Source organism: Numenius arquata, chromosome 6 (genome assembly GCF_964106895.1).
Source record: "Numenius arquata chromosome 6, bNumArq3.hap1.1, whole genome shotgun sequence".
NCBI classification, from domain to species: Eukaryota; Metazoa; Chordata; class Aves; order Charadriiformes; family Scolopacidae; genus Numenius; species Numenius arquata.
The window spans coordinates 5829145-5843138 of record NC_133581.1 but is presented as its reverse complement, the minus strand read 5'-3'; the positions used below and the strand labels follow the sequence as shown (position 1 = coordinate 5843138).

General features: G+C 37.7%; 1 protein-coding gene across 2 annotated transcripts in view; it reads left to right on the top strand.

Moving 5' to 3' along the window:
• The window catches only part of TDRD9 (tudor domain containing 9), an 80054-nt gene that overhangs the window by 19259 nt on the left and 46801 nt on the right, over positions 1-13994 (top strand). The window contains exons 2-6 of one of the 2 annotated variants that reach the window (XM_074149010.1): positions 2224-2330; positions 8639-8736; positions 9170-9391; positions 10366-10488; positions 12811-12891. In XM_074149010.1, coding sequence (XP_074005111.1) covers positions 2224-2330; positions 8639-8736; positions 9170-9391; positions 10366-10488; positions 12811-12891 — 631 coding nt within the window. Of the gene's footprint in view, positions 1-2223; positions 2331-8638; positions 8737-9169; positions 9392-10365; positions 10489-12810; positions 12892-13994 lie in introns of those variants that run through there. The other variant, XM_074149009.1, reaches the window with a different exon arrangement.

Genomic DNA, 13994 nt, shown 5'->3' with positions numbered 1-13994 from the left:
GATTCAGTGCATCGAGTGAGCAATGTTCATTCTTAATGACTGGCTATTAAATATTTTCTTTATTCATTGTATAGCCTGAGGCTTATTTACTGTGTGCTGTTTTCTGAAGACAGAAAACCTAATATCTGAAAGGAAATATCCAAGTATCCAACCAAAGAAATTAATGTATTCTCACAAATCACTGAGGTCATACTGTCCTCGTTTTCCTGGAGCTGTACAGGCAAAGGTCAAAAAAGCATGTACATCTCCAGGAGCATTTAGTTGAATATATCTGGTATTATATAAAACTGTTTCTTATCTGACTTCAGCTGCTGCTTAAAATCTGATGCTTCTGCAAGGTCTTTACAGCAAACAAGGGACACAGTCCTACATTTCTCACCCTTAGCCCCCGCCCCTCAGTGGAAGGTTTTTATTGAAGTGATTTGCTTAGTCTTTCTCAGGGCTCTGACGGTCGAGTAGTACCTGCTTCTCCAAGATTGCTGTCTTAATCAGATGGCTTTTTTTCTTGTGGAGGACTGAAGGACAAATTGTATTTACTGCATAAGCAGGTTTTGTTGTCAAAGATGTGTGTCTGGTGCACTTGGTGAGGCTGCAGTCTCGTGCAAACAAAAAATAATTGGTTATATCACTAAAACCTGTATAGTATGTGCATACAATGCTGCCAAATCGGGATTGTGTGGCCAAGCTTAATTATGTTATTTTCAACTACTGGATTCTTGACTTTGATACCATCATCATGTTTTTGGGTTTTAGTTGTGTTTAATATACTGTCACTGTTTAATATACTGAAGTGGAATAACTTCCTTAGCAAGTGGTCTGACGTGATGGGTATGAGCTTTTCCGAATCGTACCTCGGATTCAGGCCTGTCATGGAGTGTTCCCTGTCCTGGGTGTTTCAGAAGAGTTAGGGTGACAAAACTGTTGTACTCTGCCTCCTGAAAGTAGGCAGCTGGTGCTCAAGTGGCGATTGTGCAGATACCTGCAGTCCTGTTGAACCCTGCATTAAGAGATACTTGAGATCCAGGGAAAAATCACCGTAACTCTATGCCTAAAATACTGTTAAAATAGGATAAGAAGCCATTTCTTGGTTTGTTACCAGCAGTAGGTGATAAATAAAATAGGTATTTCCTGTAGGAGGAAATAATGAGCGATCTGAATGAGTAGTCTGTAGCAGAGCCAAGCTGGCGCAGGGTTTGCCTTGTCAGAGAAGGTGGGTGCTCTGTGGCATGAAGATATGTGAATTAATCTATGATGAGAGCTGTGTGACAGTGACGTGTTAAAAATTTCTTGCTGTTTTCAGCTTAATTGTTTTTGGAGTCAGTGTCCTTTATTATTTCAGTCGAGAAATAGATACTTCTGCAGCAGTATCCTTTTATAAAATGTCTCAAAGATGCAGCTACTGAGAAACGGGCTCTGCACTGTGTAACAAAAGCTTCCACTGGGCCCAGAGCTTAAATCAAAGTGCAAATCCATAGTCTTGACTTCTAGTTTGTATTTTGTTTACAAAAGAAAAAAAAGACAAAAAGAGGGGGCTTCTGATGTGTCCGAAACTCTTATGTTCAAGTTGGTTTATGATTTAATAATCATACAATCGTTGTATATATGCTGCTTTATTCATGTGGTTTTCTTCGTACGTTTATGTAGAAGAGAAATTTCTTTTATCCCATTTCATTCTTTGTATGTCATGGACAGACTTTGTCTGTGTGTAATAAATTTCCATAAAATTCACTGATGATGTGATTGTGTTAATTTTTTCCCCTGGCCACCATCATTTCTTGGCTCAAAGACAAAAGTTCTTTCCTTAAAGCAGTGAGATGATTGTGTTGATTCATGTCTACTTCCCCTGTCTCCAGAGAATTATGCAAGAATTGCATGTGTTTTCTTAATTGCATTGTGTCAAGAATTGGTGAAACAGAGCTATTTCATCTTTGTTCGGAAGAAATTGTAGACTTTCATTAGAAGAGAAATTCCTAGCTATTAAAAACTTAAAGGATGTTATTTTGGGAGCTCCATCTTTTTGAATAAAAAGATTTCATGTGACACTTTCCTCAGGCCAGTATCTAGCTGTAGAGAAAAAAAAGTACTTCTGAAGTTTGTTCATTGAAGTAGTTACTGCATGACGTAGAGACTCTGAACTTACTGTATAATGCTGTCATTCCCAGAGATATCCATGGCTGTTAGATTAGGAAGCATTTATTGATTTGTCATTTCTTTCCTCTTCAGGCTGCCATTCACAGAGCGTGTTGGAACTGAGTATGCTGAAAAATACAGACAAGCAGAAATCCAAGAGCTAGATGTAGTTGGAAATGATCAGCTTGTCTATAAACCAGGTAAAAAATAAATACATATATTTGGTTCCTATTATAAACTCAGATATACCTGTCTTTTTCCTCCCTGTGGTCTTTCCACCCATCTCCTCCCTGAAACAAAACTATGAAACCTTACACTGTATTTCTTGTTTGTTTCATGCTGTATGTGTGTTTGTATTAAAAAGTAAACACCTTATTTTCTGGAAACCACAGTGTATAATGCTGTTGCATAGTTATACGTGCATAGATCTGGTTTATTGTAGGTATATGATTGAAATGTGCCTGCAAGGAAAAGATACCACTAATTGGATTCATGTTTTTATTCTGTTTTCCCATTTTCTATCCATGTTATTTCTGTGTGTACTTGATGGTTGCTTTGAACTGCCTTTAAAGAGAAATTTGATTGCACTTCTTTCCTAGGAGCTCTGGTAAAAGCAGTATGAGGCTGACTCACTTGTCAGGACAGCTCAGCTTCAAACTCTTACTGTGCCTCTTAATTTCCAAATTTGTTAATGTAGCTGATTTCCCAAGAAAAGGACATTTATGTGTTTTGTCTGTTCTGTGTGTCATTCTCTGTAATGCTTTTTGTATCCCTTTGCCTGACGTACCAAAATTTGACAAACAGAAAAATTTTCCAGAAATTATTGTCCTTCAGTGCTTCTGCAAATGGTATGACCTCTGGAACTCAGGTAGGTGCTGGAGCCATTTGTTTGGTCTGTCGTCAGCTGAGAGGCAGTAGATGCAATTGGTTCATCCAGCATGTGCAGTGCATCGACCATCTGTCCTAACTACAAAATACTATCTCTTCTTCACTAGGCATTACACAAAATTTATGGGAAAGGAGGAGGTACTGAAAGATGAAAATGGGGGAATAAAGGACTGGAAGAAGCTTCAAACGTTGTAGTTCAGGAATGTAGCGTTCCCTAGTTTTCCATGTGCTTTCCTAGTGAAGGAAGGCCAGCAATGAGTTGACTAATTGTAAGTTTCTTAGGTGTTTCTTTTAGAGTATAGTGGTATTGATTATTTCAGGGAAATAGTGTAAAATTTAATGTCATTCAGCTATTAAATCAGAATTCTGTCTGAGGTAGGCTTGCAACTTAATTTAGCAGCGCTGGTGGCCTCCTTAATTTTGAATGGAACTATTGCTAGCAATGTTCCTCCTGTAAATGAAACGGGGTTATACTTCAGGTTTGTTAGGAAATATTTCTGCATAGTCATCCCGGTACTTTATTTTATAAATACCTGTTTTCTCTTGGTCTACTCTAAAATGTTTGTCCTTGAAATTCATAGCCTGTAATATTTATTATTGCCTTCCAGTTGTAACTTACTTAAACAGCATCTACTTAGCAAACAACCTAAAAAAATTACTAAAATATTAGTATATGCATACTCTGTTATTATTAATCTATTAGATGCTTTCCTCTGTCCCTTTTTCCCCCCCCTCTTCCTATTCTTTGTCTGTGTCATGATCTGGAGTCTCAGTTGCTTCAGGAGCTGTTCCATGCACCATTGATGCCTCCTCTGGCCGGTACTCTACTCCCAGCTGTGTGTGATCCGGTGGGGGGGACTCTCAGCAGACTGGATAGTGGTGGGACTAGAAGATACCTGCAGCATTCTGAGTCTGAGCTTTCAAATCCCACCACTTCAGAAAATCCTGGTTCTTAATGCTGTCAGCTTTGACTTACAGACAAATTCATGAATATTATGTTAAGATAATGTAATAAAGAAGCTCAGTGAGCGAGCGTGAGACTTGTAATGTTGATTTTATGGATTATAGGTGTGTATGTTGTTAATGAGATTGCTGTTCTCAAATGGCAGTATGTTCGTCATGCAGATTTTGAGGGCTCCAAGACCTGTTTGTGGCTCTCAGCTGTATCAATCTGGAAGTCCATGTTCTTTCTATTTAAGAACATGAAAAATTGGCATAAATGATTGAGACCAAAATGATCAAGACCATTTATCTAGATCAGGCCCTACCACTCTAGCTGTGTGGAGTACAATCATAGTCAAGAGTTTTACTCTTAAAAAAACTTCTAAAGTCCTTAGTAATTCCACTGTTCCCCCCTGGTTTTTTTTCGGAAGGATATCGATGTTTTCATGCAGCTTTATGGATGGCAGGTTTTTTTCCTCTTCTATCTTCGTTATTTTCACACCATTAAATGAGGGTGAGGATCTTCTAGGTCCCAGGTGACCTAGTGCTTAGCACTAAGTAAGTGCTTACAGAGAAGAAGCAATGTAAACATTTGTTTCTGATTAGATTTCTGAAATAAAAAAAACCCCTTAAGTTACAGAGTTCCATAAATGTTTGGGATTCAGAACAGATACATGCCAGGAAAATTAATCATAGTGCAGATTTCACCCCAAAACCTTTTGTATTCAAAATATGTGCAAGTTGAGGAGGATTGCAATGGAGAAGAGAAGCCTCAGGAGCAAAGCCTAATTAGTTGCAGTACTTAGGCTTTGGAATTTTGATGTTACCTGGGGGCATCCTTCAGCAGTCAACACTTCAAGACACAGAAAACTGTCAGCCTGTTCTCCCAAATCGGGAAGGATAATTGCTTTGCCCAGGCTCTGGATTAAGCTCTTCAGAGCTCAGTCAGCAGCAACTTCCTGTACTTTTGTGTTATGACTGTAATAGCGTGACTTACTGTGAAGTCCTTGTGCTTTGTGGCTCAGGTAGGGGCCTGGTTGTTTCCTGGGGCTTTCCTTTCCCATGAGCGTCCTTGCTGACTGTAATCACTTCATGTGTTTGTTGCTCAGTGGTAGGATGAGCAGTGACATAGTAAACATCTCATTTGACTCACCTAACCAGTACTTTCAAGTATTTATTTTTTTTTTTAAGCATCTCATTTTAGTTTGCTTAGTGGCAAATACCAAGATCCAGCTGCACAATCTCTTCTCTCAGAACTGGTGAATACAAAAATCAAATTTTGTTTTAAAGGATCTCTTCAAGTTCCATTGAGGAAACAGGTACCAGCAGGAATACATCTGCTATATGGGCTACAGTAATGGAGATGTTGGAAAATTGCTCTTTCCGTGGGCAGTAGACTGTTTTAGTCAGGGCAGTCAATGTATTTACAACTTTAATAATAACTGAAAAGGAAGTGTGCAGGCAAATTCATCTTTCCCATAACTGAGTTTTCAGTTTCTTTCAGACACCGAATAGAGAAATTAATATCATTATTTATTCTGGATTTGTATTAATGATTCTTGGACACAGAAATATTTTGCTTGTTATAAAGCAGTGTGGTGAGCCAGCTGTGTGCTTCCTCAATTTACCATTTTCAAGTGGGAAGTGACCTGCGTTCTCTATATGTCAGAATCGTAGAATCATAGAATTTTCTAGGTTGGAAGGGACCTTTAAGAACATCTAGTCCAACCATCAACCTAACTCTGATAAAAGCCATCACTAAACCATGTCTCTAAAATCCAAGGTGCGTGTTTGAGCATCAGGTCTTAAAAAGGTGTGCATCACCAGCGTTTGTTGTCCTAGTCTTAATAATGTTTTCCAGAAAAGTATAAGCAATTGAAAAAGTGGAACTTTGCCTTTCTTGCTGAAAAGTCTGTAGTCCTTCTCTAGATGCCTCTGTATTTGCAGAAGTGATCTATTTTTCTAAAGACCGGTTCTCATTCTGGGATTCATTACATAAACAGATACTAAAAAATACCAACCAAATAACAGTTGAAGGTAATTACACTGTGTGTTATAGAGTCCACAGTTGAATGGTTATTTAAATGAGTAGAGTAACCTTGGAACTTTCATATGGGTGTATATTCAAGTATTTCTATTCTGCAGGGAGTCTTCATTGTTCAAAAAACCCACCTTTCATTTAAAAAAAAAAAAGGCAAAAACTTAATGTCTTCTAAGGTGGTTGCCAAAGTTCCTAATCTCAGTTTTGTTTTTTCACTAATAATCATACTGGATTTCAGAAAAAGGTTGTATCCTCAGTTTGTTAGAGTGGGCCTTTTGATGGCTGCTTGGGTCACATCAGCGTTCGTCTGAAATCGCAGGTTTATTCTGTGGCCCAAGACTGTACTGTCTGCTCTAGATAGAAGTCTCACGGTTGTCATGGTATTAGTTCCCAAGGCAAACTCAGTAATGTTTCTTTCAGTTTAAGCACAGAGAAGAAAACCAAACCATACAGTTCTTGGTACTTGCAGCATCTACTAAATGGTTATATGGCTGCCAGTTCTCAGACTCTGCCTATTGATGGTGGCTAATGTTAGATAACCATTTGCTTTTGCTAGAATTTTTTTCCAGACTTCTGTGCTTAGGAGAAGGTAAGCTATTGCTGTCACAGAACTGTCATATGAAAAGCAATATCAAAAAAAGATATGCTTCATCAATGAAAAAAAAGAGATTCTTCAGCAGGTACATGAATACCGGTGGTTGTTCATTTGTTTCCAGTTTGTTCCCTTGTATTTTTTAAATAAAATTCTTAATTGAATTTTAGGTTACTTATTTCTTATTAATACACTGGGTTTTCACTGAGTGAGAGAAGCTTAAATTTGAATCCTACCATTTAAATTTTTTGGTCCCTCCTTTTTTATAAGCACTGTTATAGGACTGCTTCTGTCTGCTGTTGTATACTCCTAAGACATTTTTCAAAACTGCAACTGTTACATGGAAAACCTGCTAAACGTGGGAAGGCTGTGGTGCTTTAGCAGGAATATGCTGACACCAGGATCTTTTCCCCAGCAGCTTGAGATTTCTTCCAGCATTGGTCAAATCATGCAAAGCTCCTGATGTCTCAGTAGTGACATGTTTGTGCCAGAGGGAAGCCAGTCAGCCTTTGTACAGTGTTGCTGTGACAGAATGCTATATATGAATTTTCCTGGGGAATATATTTAGAAACTTGACCAAAAGTGTTTTAAAAAGGACAGTTAATATTTTCCAGGGATGCTGATATTAAATTCTGTTTCGTGTGTGTTTAGTAGTGCAAAGTAAATCACTGTGCAATGGTAACCTGTAACTGTTGCATTACACAGAATCTGTTGGAGAGTGTGGCTTCAGGAGAACTCTTATTTATTTATTTATTTAGTGCTTTATGAAACTGTCTTAATGAGCTCTTCAGCTTTTGGGGGTTTGTTTTAATGTGGGAATAACTCATTTTGTATTCTTTGGCACTTGAAGACAATTTGGGGGGTTGGAGCACATTCAGGTATGGTACAGAGACAAAAGAAATTGTTCCACCTGCTTCTGCTTCACTGCTGCAAAGATTTTTAGTAACCCTCCAAAGGGAAGCTGTAACTGTGTAGTCAGTTATTTAGTTTATAGACTTTATTTTACAGGAAATATTTCCTTTATAAAAAGAATACTAGATGTTTTTCCCACTACTGTATGTATTTCTTGAAGTTTTTATTATTTTTATGCAAATAAGTAAATTTCGCTGTAATACCTGGTGAAACCCATTTGAAATAAAAAGCATTTCCATTTTGGATTTCAGTACAGTGGGTTTTTTTAGCCAAATTGTTTAGTTGTAACTTTCAAAATTGTCGCTTACCAAAGTCTTGTCCTGGTTTTTGCCTTCTACATCTGCCTCCACACCTGCTCAGCTGCTTTTATGCTTTTCGTGGTCAAACTGAGAGCAGGCGGCTGAGCAGAAATCCATGGTCGTAGAGTCATAGAATGGTTCAGGTTGGAAGGGACCTTAAAAATCATCTCGTTCCAACCCCCCTGCCATGGGCAGGGACACCTCCCACTAGACCAGGAAGCACTGTAAAATTTGTGTCTTGTATTTCCAGTGCTAACGGTGACTAACTCTTGCCAAGAGGCTGCAGATTATAGCATCACATTGAAAGATCATCATGATAGTTACCAAACTTGTTTTAAATGTCAATTGCTAGAAATATAGTGGTCTTTGTATCAAAGTATGGGTTATTTTGTGCTGTGGATCCAATAGGCTTTACGGAAAACAGCACGTGGGTACATGAATGAGGGATATTTTTTTCAGTATTGTCAAAAAAGTTCTTGGAAACAGGTAGATTTGGCAGCTGTGATGCAAACTATGCAAAAATACTGGTTTTTTTTTTTATTATTAAGAGAAATACCTACAGGATTGTAGAACTGTAGGCATCCTTGACACTGACAGTGACTTATAAGCAGAAGAAATGTCTTCCAGAGCTACTGCCAGTGAAACAGCAGGTGCATAAACACAGAATATCTCTTCAATCTATTAATATTAAAAAGTATTAATTCTATGAGTACTCGTAAGTATATGATTCAAATTTGGTAGAAGTTAGGCTTCCAAATACTGTGATCATATTCTCCTACTGGTCTTTCCCTTTCTGTATTAAAATAACTTCCTCTTGGTTATTTTTATGCTTAGATACTTCACTGTCCCAGTGTGAATCAAGTGATTTGACTTCTATACCGCTAGCTAACCAGAAATGCGTGGCTATGCCTGTAGTCAAACACAGGGAAGAGGTAATTCCATTGTACTTTCTCTCATTATGGAATAAAGCTGAAAATTGTATTCTGTTTGATTTTGTTGGGTTTTTGTTTTGTTTTCAGAAGGAAACTTCTGTTCCTGTTTTAAGTATTGTAGAAAACCTTTGTTTATTGTACAAAACCATTGTATACAAATTCTTGTTGTACAATGAAGGAAGAAACAGTTACATACATACCTGTAAACAGAAAGTATGTAAGGAAATGTGTGCCCATGTTCTTTTCTGTGATCTTCTGATGTGTTTTAGAAGTCCAGTTACCTACAGATGCCTACGAGATGATAGAAAATATAGCAGAATGTTTTACAGAGATTTGATATGTGGCCTGGAAGCTATTGGTATATCAAATATTTTTGAAATCTGTTTTTGAGTTGTTTTGTAGACTTATGAGTTTTCTTGAAAAATCGTTTCAGATAGTGTCTCTGATAGAAAGCAATTCAGTTGTGATTATACACGGAGCAACTGGCAGCGGTAAGAGTACACAGGTTCCACAATATATTTTGGATTATTGCATTAAGCGATCTATCTACTGCAACATCGCTGTTACCCAGCCTCGGAAAATTGGTGCCAGCAGCATTGCCAAGTGGATTAGCAAGCAACGATCGTGGACACTAGGTGGACTTGTAGGATACCAGGTATAAGAAAACTTCAAATTTTATTTAAAAATACATTTTAAAGTACTGTATCTTCTTTCTTGATTACTTTTAAGCTTATCTAGCGTACTGAAGAAATGTTAGAGAATCTGCTTTTAAAGTGGAAGTGCAGGTTTCGAGCTGTTTCGTCTGAAACATTCATAGTTAAATGTTTAAGGCTTTAAAGTTGAACAACTATAAATGCTAGTGAGACTCCCAACAAATATTTGTCTGCATTCTGATAATTGGGCACATCTATATTATCATTGAGATTGTTGCAGAGCTATATTTTGTCACTTTTCCTTTAAACTCCTAAATGAACATACTTGTTTTGATTGACTTTTTTGACACAGCTGACTGGTAAATGCTTTCATGTGTTTATGGCCAGACTCTTTTGTTAGTGTCCTGCTGTTTCTTCTTAATGTAGAAGAACTTGTCCTAGTTTTCCCTTGTAAATCTACCTCCTCCTTTTGTTTTGTCAAACTCAGCTTCAAACTCAGTTCTATCCCTCCATTTATAAACTTGATGCCACTTTCATCTTTTAATCGGATACTGGTGCTTTAATCAGCTCTTTGTCAGTAACCACAGTAAACTGCTGTGATTGTTTCACTGGTAGTTTGACAATAGCTGTCTCTCTGGAGTGGCTCCTCTGGGTCCTAAGGTCAGTGGGTTCATGCTGGTGTTGACGGTGAGAGGATGTTTATGGAGAGTTGTCTGCTTCTGGAATCCTTTGCTGGGAGGAATACATCCTTCTTTTTGTAAACTTCTGGGTTTTTTTTAATCTCTTCCAAAGAAAATGTTTGCTTCCCGAGTTAACTGGTTCTGGGCTTTAAAAATACATTTGTACAGAGGCTTTTACAAGTTTGAATAATTGTCATGTGTTTACACTGTCTTTCATTTTGAGAGTTCTTTCAGATGCATAATTCCTGTAAATACATTAACTATCAGTTCCCATCTATATTTTCTCACTGTGTCAGGTAAGCTTAGAGAACGTTTCCACAAAGGATACAAGGTTGCTGTACATGACAACTGGAGTTCTTCTTCAAAAAATAGCTGGTGCCAAAAGCCTGGATGTATTCACACACATTTTCATTGATGAAGTAAGTTGGTAGAAATAAATTTAAAATTCATGTTAAGAAAACCTTCTTTTTTTGTCTCTCTTACCATGCTAGGGAAAGAAAAATGGAGACATCGGTTTGTAAAGATGCTTTGTGGAAGTTTTCCCAGCAAACAATTCTTGTCTCGGTGTTTCTTTGGGCAATGAAGTTTAAAACTGAGGGTGTGGGGGTGCTTAGCTTTTGGTAAGAATGCCTTGAAACGTGTTCTGAAATCCACTGCCTGGATTTCAAGAACCTTTCTGGCTAGGCCTATGAGGAGGAGGCAGCTGGTTTTTACATTTTGCTGTTACTGTCCTTAGAAAGAGGCTTTACTCTTCAGGGATGTCCTGAAAAATAAAAGAGCCCTCTGAAAATTCTCTGTCTTCTGGCCAGATTTAAAGTCCACTCACATGGATTCGTCGTTATTGCTGTCACTTCACTAAAAAGCTAAAGAAAATATACTTGTAGGATTTTTTTTTTTTGTAATTTGTGTATTTTTATGTGGTTTTATGCTTATTTTCTGGGCTATTTAACTGTTAAATGTGAAGTTGTCAGATGTGAAGTTGTGCTTTCACAAACCATGGGTGTAAATCACATGAAAGGTGTAGAACTAAATCTTGGGATGTAGTGGCACAGAAAAGGACTTCTAATGCCGGTTTCATTTTTATTCCGTTACAGTATTGTAGCTGAGAGTGACTTACTTTCTTGGATATTTGAGGAGCAGGGAGACAGTACTTGGTACCATTAGATCATTACAACAATAATGAAGGCTGTTGTGACTGCACTTGAAATGCAACATTGAAAAACTGGAAAATATTAATCAAATAGTTACACTTCTGTGTGAAGAAGCTTTAGGACTTCATTCAAACAGATGAAAAGAAGCAAAAAAACCACCCCCAAATCTTAAGGAATTGTGCCCATTGTCGTCATGGGGAAGATCTGAGACCACTCTAATATATTAGCAGGGTCTTGCAAACCTTAACGTTATTAAGCCTAAGATAAGGAAATGGAGATTTAGATGTAAGATGCAGAAATTTAACAGTACAAGCTGCTTCTGTAGAGAAGTGTTAGATTGTTCCTTTATTAGGTATGAAAATGAATGAGTAAAGTTTTGTGGCCGCTTACGCAGGAGATCAGATTTATGCAGAGGTTTGAAAAACCTTGTTCGCTTGGGTGCTGTGATTTGAACTGATGTTATCAGCTTGTACCACTTCTTTCAGCAGCTCCTCACTTTCAAGACTGTACGTGTGTTTTGCTTCCCCAACCAAAATTCCACTCCCTCCTGTTCTCCATATGCCACTTTTTTTCCCCACCTTTACCTCATAAATTGTGATCTTGACCCAAGAGTAACCGTTTTTTGAACATGTCCCCCTGCTCATTGCTGGGGGGTTGGACTAGGTGACCTTTAAAGGTCCCTTTCAATGCAAACTGTTCTATGATTTAGCAACCAGATGCTCCTCCCCTTCATTCTTAATTGCAGGTCTCAGCCCTGTTAGGGTTCTGCGGGTGTTCAGGAACATACCTAAACGAATTTAGGTCTGAAGATCATGATTTCTCACAGCAAGACCTTGCTGTCAGCCTGAAAACTGCCGTAACTAAATCTTTTTGGGGCAAAACTGAATATAAATATATTTTTACATTATGTTAAAATATGCTAATTACCTCACAGGGAATTAATGTTGACCTTTGAAGGTTGAGCTCTGGAAAAAGCTGCTGAACTTAATATATTTAAACTGTAATAATTCAAGAAAGGGATATTCTTTCCTTGGTAATGTTGAAAAGAAGTATTTATTGAACTGCAAGGAGCAGCCAGAAAAGTCAGGTGCTAGGATATATAAAGAATTAAGTGGAAAATAATGTTTTAGAGAACAGTTGTGTATTTTGATCATAGGTAGAAGCCATTGGGAACAAGGAGAGTCCATTCAATTTGCTCTGCCTGTGAGACAAGCCAAGAGTCCCTGCCTGGATCATTTTATGATCTTACCAGTACAGTTGACTTACCCAACTTCAGGAGCACTTCAGCTGTTTTTGTCAGCTCTAGTAGAATCAGCAGCTAGAGCTCACCGTTGGTTTTCTCATCATTATTCTACAGTCTTCATGACTTAATAGTGGCATATGATTTTCACAAGGGGTGCTGTAGTTGTCTGAACAGCTGTGTTGGGATTTTAAAATGTGATTAACACACATAACCTTAAAGGTGTGTTTTCTTCTCTGAAAATGTATTGGTCCAAGTTACAAAAATAAAACATGGAGTAGCAAAGGAAGAGATTGTCAAAGAGAAGAGCATGAATTAATGAAAATTAAATTGTGGATAATGTCTTCCAGGTGCATGAGCGTACAGAAGAAATGGATTTCTTGCTCTTGATGATCCGTAAGCTGTTGCGTGCAAAGTCACCATCTGTAAAGGTAGGTTCAAAGTATATTCTGCTTCTTTTCCTTCCAAGAATAAATTTTTACATGTTTTTGATCTACAAAGGGCATGTTTGAAATAACTTACCTTAAAATGTGTCAACATTTTTTACTAAAATATTATTTAGTTTGCCACTCTTCATAAGCAAGCAAGCTAAAGGGCATTCTTTTTCTGGCTGCAGTAATGTGTTCTGAGCGACTTTTTCTTTCCACATGTTAAAATGCATTAGTTTCTAAAGTCTGCTTAAGGCTAAAAAATGCAAGATGGATATTTGACTCGAATTACATATTGGGTATTGAGGGCAGTACTTATCCTTGGTTAAATATGGTAGAATTAACTCTTGGAAATGCTGAGCTTTTTTTTTAAATGGGACACTATATTTGGAAAAATAACAAAACCCAGAAATGCTATATCGTAATTTGTGATAGTAAAATGTGGCCGGGATTTTTCTCTGCAGGTCAGGAAATTGTGCTTTATACTAAATTTACAGAGAGTTTACAGAGATTTACCATGACATACTTAGTTTCTGTGGTCTCAAAATAATGGACTCTTGAATTGTAAGAAATTAAATACAGATGATAGATTTAGGCTAACTTGGAATATTTCTGTGCAGCTATTTGGAACTGCAGAAATTTAGCAAGACTGTACGTGTCCCTTAAGTGCTTCAGTTAATTGTTCAGTTAATGCAAACTGTTCTGGTCAAAACAGACATAGCTTGAATCTCCATTGGCTGGTTTTGTGGCTGTTGGAAGGGAATCTGTTCTTCTGTGCAGTTCACTGCATTGATTCAAACTCAGTGCCTTTAAATTCACAGACAGTAGTGTGAAGCCGTTCAGCCTTTCTTAGCACTTGGGTCTGCCTCCCACGAGTGCCAAACAATTTCATCATACTCAGTTGGTGTAAAGTTTGCCCTTGATGCTGAATGTCTGGTTGGTGTCAATGGCAGGAATCCCTGCAGGTCCCATCATCTTTTCTGTGTAGGTCTCTCTGGTTCTGACTAAATCTCTCAAAACTGTTACTGAAAAACTTGATCTCCTTTACATCCTTCTCTGCATCTCCTCTACATCCGAAGAAGTTTGTTCTTCGGATGACAGTTTCA